The 6,929-nt window shown below is 41.3% G+C and overlaps 1 protein-coding gene across 1 annotated transcript; it reads left to right on the top strand.

The window, feature by feature from the left end:
* Positions 1–317: 317 nt before the first annotated feature.
* On the top strand, positions 318–5,987 carry LOC136549191 (uncharacterized). Its single transcript, XM_066540458.1, has 7 exons — positions 318–375; positions 2,139–2,584; positions 3,015–3,068; positions 4,063–4,239; positions 4,330–4,431; positions 4,628–5,025; positions 5,310–5,987. Exons 1-6 carry the CDS (start codon positions 318–320, stop codon positions 4,841–4,843), a joined length of 1,053 nt encoding a protein of 350 aa, XP_066396555.1. The 3' UTR covers positions 4,844–5,025; positions 5,310–5,987.
* The last annotated feature ends 942 nt before the right edge of the window (positions 5,988–6,929 follow it).

Here is a 6,929-nt window from a genome sequence, read left to right as displayed (position 1 = left end):
GTCACGGCTTATGTTAGGTCTCCCTAATTGATATTTGATCCGAGCTAAACTTTAGCTGAAGGTTCAAACACCTCTTTAGAAATGACTTCAAGTCTGACACCATGGACAAGGTGTCCGGATAAAAACTTCAGAACGACATCTCAATTCTTGCATGGCTTTTTAAATTTTTTCTATCTGAATCTTTTTTGTCAATGAAAAACGAAGAGCTTACGGATCTTCAAAAATTATAAATTTTCAAATAGATCTTAAAAGTATTGTATTGACATCATAACAAATTAATGTATTCAAAACAAGCTCAAAGGATTAGGCCAGTCGCAATGGGAGTTTTATGCGAATTAAATAAGCTGATGTGGCATGGTTTAAATGAAGAGAGAGGTGAAAATAGTTTAATGGGATGAACCCGTTAAGATTGACCTTAGAAGTCAATCTTCACTAATTACTCCGTGCTAACACGCTAATAGAAATTAGGGTGTGTATATGTATGAGTGTCTGCATCCATATAACGATTCATAAATAGAAATTAACAAATAAATGAGAAGTATTCTCTCCATTCCATTTTATAAGGTGCGGGTTGGAATGACACGGCCTTCGAAATTATAATTTGACTATTTTATAAACTTATTTGATTATTAGATAGTAGAAATTGCTTTAATATTTTTAGGCAAAAATCATACACAAAAATCGTTGTTGCCTGAGTAAGGATCTGTTTGGATGGACTAAAACTAATTATTAGCTATGGCTAAAAAAATCCAACTAGTTGTTACCCAATACTTGTTTTAATCCTAGGCTAACACAGGGAGAGAGAGGAGAGAGAATAGGAGGGAGAGGTAACTTTTTGATATCGTAGCACTTTTAGCCCTTGTTAGTTAGGTTTGAAGGACCAGTGAATTAACAACTATTTGGTACTTTGGCTAAACTTTATCCCACATATTTACCATGTTCGCTTAATCGTATTAGCCATGCTTATTAGCCATAATACAGTGTTTTTCTCTCACAACAAAACAACATCAGCCGGCTTATAAGCCACAGAAACGATCAAGCATAGCCCTCCTGTTTTGATCTTCAAAAGCTAAACTTTAGCAACTAGTTGTTAGCTCGTGTGATCTAAATAGGCCCTAATAACAAACAAAAAAATCAAACAGCTGAGATATAAGAGAAGTGAGTGTTTAAAGTTCAAATTTTGATATACATATGCGCGATTCGATGTCAAATATTGATGGGCGCACGAATAATTTCTCTAAAGATGGGATGCGGGTCACTCTGATTTTGGGGTTTTCCCCTTCGGTCCTAAAAGCTAAAGAAGGAATTCTGTTCACGGGCGTGGTGGGGAATTGATCAGCCAGAAGCCCAGAATCATCGGGGGACCAAGCTGCCAAAATCGCGTGCTCCCTCGGCTCCACATCGTTAGAAACGACCGTTACGGCCTTCGCAAATAGCCTCCCGTCCTTTCTATAATTCCAACAACGCCCTCCATTTATTTCCCCTCCGCCCCCTCGATCTCCCAAAGTTCGCGAACAAGCCCCTCCACCAGGATTCCCGTCGTCAAGCTTTTCTTCCCGCCAGGATGGCCTCCGGTTCAGGAAGAAATAAGCCTGGGCAAAATACCCGATATCCATTACCCGTATCCGAATTACTCGAATCCGGACCCGAATTACCTGAACCCGAGGTACCCCGATCCTAAATTCGGATAGCGATTTTGATTACCCGAAATTAGTTTGGGTAATTCGGGTAATATCCCCCGGTACCAAAACTACCCGAACTATCCAAAGATTTATTTTGTCTTTGTATTAATCATGTGTTGTTAGCTGAACCATTTAACTTATCACTTTATTAGAATATAATTCTCTCTATTTGAATGAGTGACTGTAATATATTATTCTCTACAAATTGCTATTGAAATTCTATACAAATTGCTGCTGAAATTATGTATAGATCGCTACTGAAATTTAGTGTAGTTTGTTGTTTTCTGTAAATTTGGGTATATCGGGTAATACCCGAACCCGAACCCGAATTATCGGGTACCCGAATTTGCGGGTAGTGTTTTTTCGAGGATAATATCAGGTAGCAATTTTTATTACCCGAATTTTGAATTACTCGAATTACCCGACTCGAAAAAATCGGGTAACCCGAACGCCCAGGCTTAGGAAGAAAGAACCAAAATGGAAGCTTTCCAACCAAAGAACCGGTTGAAGGGCTCTGCGACAAGTCCAACGCCGCCGCAGCCGCAGAGCCGGAAAGCCCCGCTCCGCCGTCCGAGCGCAGCCAAGAACGGACCCATGGGTCACCAGAAGCCGGAGGGCGGAACTCCCCCGCCGCCACCGCCGCGGAGGCAGCGGCTGCGGCCAAGCGGAAGGACAAGGAGACCGTGGCTTCTCCGAACCGGGGCTCCGCGGGCGGCAAGCTCCCTCCCCCGCCCAGCGCCGCCTACGCCCCGAGAGCTACGGAGCTGAGCGCAGCGGCCAAGCCCCCCTTCCCGCAATGCTCGATGACCGCCGCGAAGGTGGCGGCGGCGAGTGCCATGTTGTTGCGGTTCTGGAGGAGGAGGGAGAATCGAATATTTACGAAGACGGTGTTCAACGACCTGGTGCTGCTTCTTGGATCTTTCGACTGCGTTCTTGAGTGATTCTTGTTTGGTTGTGATTTGGGAGGTCGAATCATGCCGTTCCGGGGAATCTTTGGGAGGATTTACTGTACGGGAACAAAGAGATTATGTGGAACTGGAATCCTAGAGTAGGAGTGGAATCATTTGGCAGACGTTGGGGGCAATTTGTCGTGTCACTGTCTGTTAAGGAAAATCTATCTGTATGTTTGTTTGAAGTAGCATAAACCATTAACCAATTACATGCATTACTGGTTTTTTTAGCCCTTGTCTGACTGATTTCTGCAACTGGCTTTAAAACCCCCAAAGCATAGTCATGCGAATTATGAATAGCTGACAAAGACTAGAAGTTTTGGTTTTGTAACTACTGCCCCCTTGTATGAATGTTTGATTTCCTATGTTGATTCTGGAACAGGTGAAATCACCAATGTTATGGCCTGAAAAAGTTAAAAAACTCATATGGCGAAAGGTATGGTATGACAATAATATTTCTTATACTTTTACTTGTGATTGGTGGCTAGCGTGAGCACTCTTGTGCCAATTTTTGTGTTTGAGATGTGGGATTGGTATCTTTCTTTCTTTATATCCATGCTTATCTGAAACCTTGAGATTTGTACCGCCCAGATTAGATGATTCTTAATTACTCTTAGGTCCCCTTGTGATTTGATATGGAATGCCAAGGGGAAAAAACAATTATGTTTTGAAGCATTGAAAATTTGGAAAAGTGTAAAAATGTTATTGCTTGCATCATTTTAATTATGGCTAGTGTTGACTTTTTCTTCATTGTACTACAAAGTGGTTGGCATGCTCGTAAAAAATCCTTAAGCTAAACATACTGGATTCAGTGTTGATGAACGATCTAATAGTCACAATTATTAAAACATTAGCAATGAAAGTGATTTTCAGATACATAAATAAATTCTTTGATATGTCTGCACTACTGTTTTATTCATTGCCTTCTCTGTTGTTTCCTTGCGTAAACTGTTCGATCTTGGCATCAATTATTCACGTTGCTACTGATCGTGGAAAAAATTGTGAATCTGGACCCATTTTCTGTGGAATAGTTTTTTGGGCAGGATAAGAAACTCTGATCAGAAGTACACAATAAATAATAATGAATCCTCATGTGAACCACCAGGCTTCACTCCATACAGATCTAATTGATAGCATTGGACTGTGATGAGAACTTTATCAGCTCTGAATTTCTATTCCATTTAGTAACTGCGGTATATGTTCTTCTTTTCTTCATTGAACAAATTGATATCAGCAAAGACATTGCATTTTAAGTTTTTGTTAAAATGTGGAAACCTGAAAACATAACAAATTAAAATTCATTTTAGATCTGTTACTTCCTGGTTCAGATCATTTTGACTTGAATTCCTTTGTTCTTGTGTTTGTGCGATCTGTTACTTCCTGGTTCAGATCATTTTGACTTGAATTCCTTTGTTCTTGTGTTTGTTCAGATAATCCCCATGGCCAGGATCATTGAGCATTACAAGGTCCTTGAAATGGCTACTAGACAAGGAGTAGAATTTAATTCAAATGCACAGAACCTTGGTATCGATTGTGCCTATTCTGAATTTAGGCGAAGGCATGGACACGGAGAGTTTTTCTACAGGAGCTTCATATGTTGTAATGTGGTAAGTATCCTTCAATCCTCCATCTTCCTTTGAATAAGATTTATGTTATTGGTTAACACCCTAGTTTGTTTAACTTTGTCACATGTACAGATGGTGGGAGCACCAGGAGGCGAACCTCCGCCTCCTCCAGGCCCTCCGCCTCAACGCCCGCCTGATGATAAACTGTTTTGCCCATGGCAAGATAGCTTGGAGGTCAGTTTGTGTAACCTTGATACTGCTACATTAATTAGGACAGTGCACTCTGTTGTTAATTACTATTCAAAAAAGAGGCAGAGAAACCTAGCTTATATTGTCATCACTTGTCTTAACCATGTTGCATGATATTCCAATCTATTGGTATGACATCTCACTGATGGGCAACTACCTCACCATGCTTTTGTCCCTCAAGCATCGACAACGAGCACTCTCTCCGTTCACAGAGGGGCGCTATTGTATACCCGTCACCCCTCTGTGCAATCCCAAAACCAATCTGAGCAGCCATTTCATACTCCGGCTTACTGATTCAGAAGATCAAACATATGCAGTTGACTGTCTCGTTAGAGATGTTGACCTGTATTTCGTGGCTTTTTGGCGGCGACTGATTCTAAGTGCAGAGGAGGAGTAGGCTCTACTGCATGAAAAGAAGGAGCAACAAGTCACAAAGCACAATAAGAAGAAACGCACAAGAGGAAAACAGAGCAAAGTATCTGGTTGGGGTACGTGGTACCGCCTTGAAGACCCACGTATAGAGTTGCCAATATTTCTGAACGCACAGCATAGTGGCATATCTGCAGCCTATGACCCAAGGTTATTCACTTCTCCTATATCTCAATTGCCTAATTTTTTTGTTGTTGACATTGCTTGGTTATAGGATAAAAATTGTAAATTGTCTCTTGTGAGTTGTCTTTTTAATTGCACGAGTTGATTGTGTAAGTTTGTTGCTTTAAAATTCCTAAAATTAAGGCACCCGAAATCCCAATAATTATTTGTTGCTTCGCGCTTAGTCTGTTTTAATTCTGTATTACTACTCTTTCCGTTTGTCTATTGACCTTGTGTGTTGGTATGTTAATCATTTTTAATCAACTTTGTAGGGATAAAGTTACAGCCGGAGGTGTTAGAGCTTTTCGGGATATGTTGTACACCATGGCAACATTTCAGGACAATCCAATTCCATCCCCAAGCATTCAAACAGCGTGTAATAGATTCATGGCAACAGTTTGTGAGGCATCTCGCTTGAGGAGCGTATTCACAGAAATTATGAAGAGGTTGAGACTTGACATGGATGCACATGCTCTATCAGAAGCCCTGTGGTTAAACATCAGTTGTTGGACCCGATTAGGGGAAAATGTGCTAGCTGCTCGCCTCATTGGCCACTTAGATGACTTAAGTTATGGGCTGCCGGACTGGTGTGCGGACCATGAACTGGATGGTCATCCTCTGGAGACACTAGGTGATCTGATTGATCAGCACGGGGAGGTCATGTTGATCAGTCACGACGAGACAATGATGGGAGGTATCACAAGGGAAGAAATAGCACAACTCGCTGAACAAGTCGCTCGCAGAAACACAGGGCCTGCTGCCCGCAAAGACCCTGGGTTTGATTTTTGTTAGTGTCGCTTCCCTTGTTAACCAAACACGCTGTGATGATGAGTTGTTGACCATTTAAATCTGAGTTTTGTGAAGGATAACATTCATCTGAGTATGTATAGTTCACTGTAGTGCTTAGTTGTTGACCCTAGAAATCTGAAGTACTGCATTTATTATTTGCAACACATGTGAAGTTGTATCCATTTCTTTGAAATTCTATAAATTCAGATTTGAAACTTTATCCATAACTGCCATCACAAGTCAGATGAATCACAGTGTTTTCAAATCTGACTGATGTTTGCTGGGCTGTTATTTACAAATTAAGACGGCACTTTATGAAACTTTATGTATAGCTTGTTTCGAATCTATTAATCTATTAATGTACCACACAGTTTCAAATCTATTAATTGAGGTACTTTTTGTTTGCTGGGCTGTTATTTATAAAACATCCAAATCCTAATTGCCATCACAAGTCAGATAACACTACTGAATTCTCTAAGAACAGCCCAGCAAACAAAAAAATGACTTCAAACAAGCTAACATAAAAGGCCTAGCAAATGTCAGGCTCGCCTTCCGTTAGATTCTTTTCTTGTACACACCACACTCGGCTTGCTATCTGAGCTGTTCACTGGAATACTGTGTGGTGCACTGGTGCTTGAACGTCAGTCCAAGGGGAGCCCTCTCTTTTTTTTTTTTTTTTGATAAGGACTCAAATATATTAAAAACATTACAGCTCAGTACAAAGGTTTGGGATAATCCCAATGAACACATATGCAGCTCTATAGCTACGAGTGAAGAGCCCGCGCATTGGCTCAAACAAAGGTGCTCCAAAACAAGGATACAACATGATCCAAACATCAGAAAACTATTTTCCAGTTGTAGCTCACATAGGTGATGTCTTCGTCAGGGGCGCCGGGCCAAAAGAGTGGAGAGGCCACGACGACGACATCCAGGATCCTCATTATTGCACTCCGATAGTACAGCTGGCGCTCCCCTCAACTGTCACATCGGCATTTGTCTTCAAGGATTTTGGATCTTGAGCCCTCTTGAGAGTGAACCACACTGAACCTAGCTGCGTAGACAGCATAAGCTGCAACCATCGGACTCGGAGCCAGGTGTGTCAC

This window comes from Miscanthus floridulus, chromosome 4 (genome assembly GCF_019320115.1).
Source record: "Miscanthus floridulus cultivar M001 chromosome 4, ASM1932011v1, whole genome shotgun sequence".
Lineage (NCBI taxonomy): Eukaryota > Viridiplantae > Streptophyta > Magnoliopsida > Poales > Poaceae > Miscanthus > Miscanthus floridulus.
Note: the sequence above shows the minus strand (reverse complement) of the source record. Positions and strands in the feature narration are given on the sequence as shown.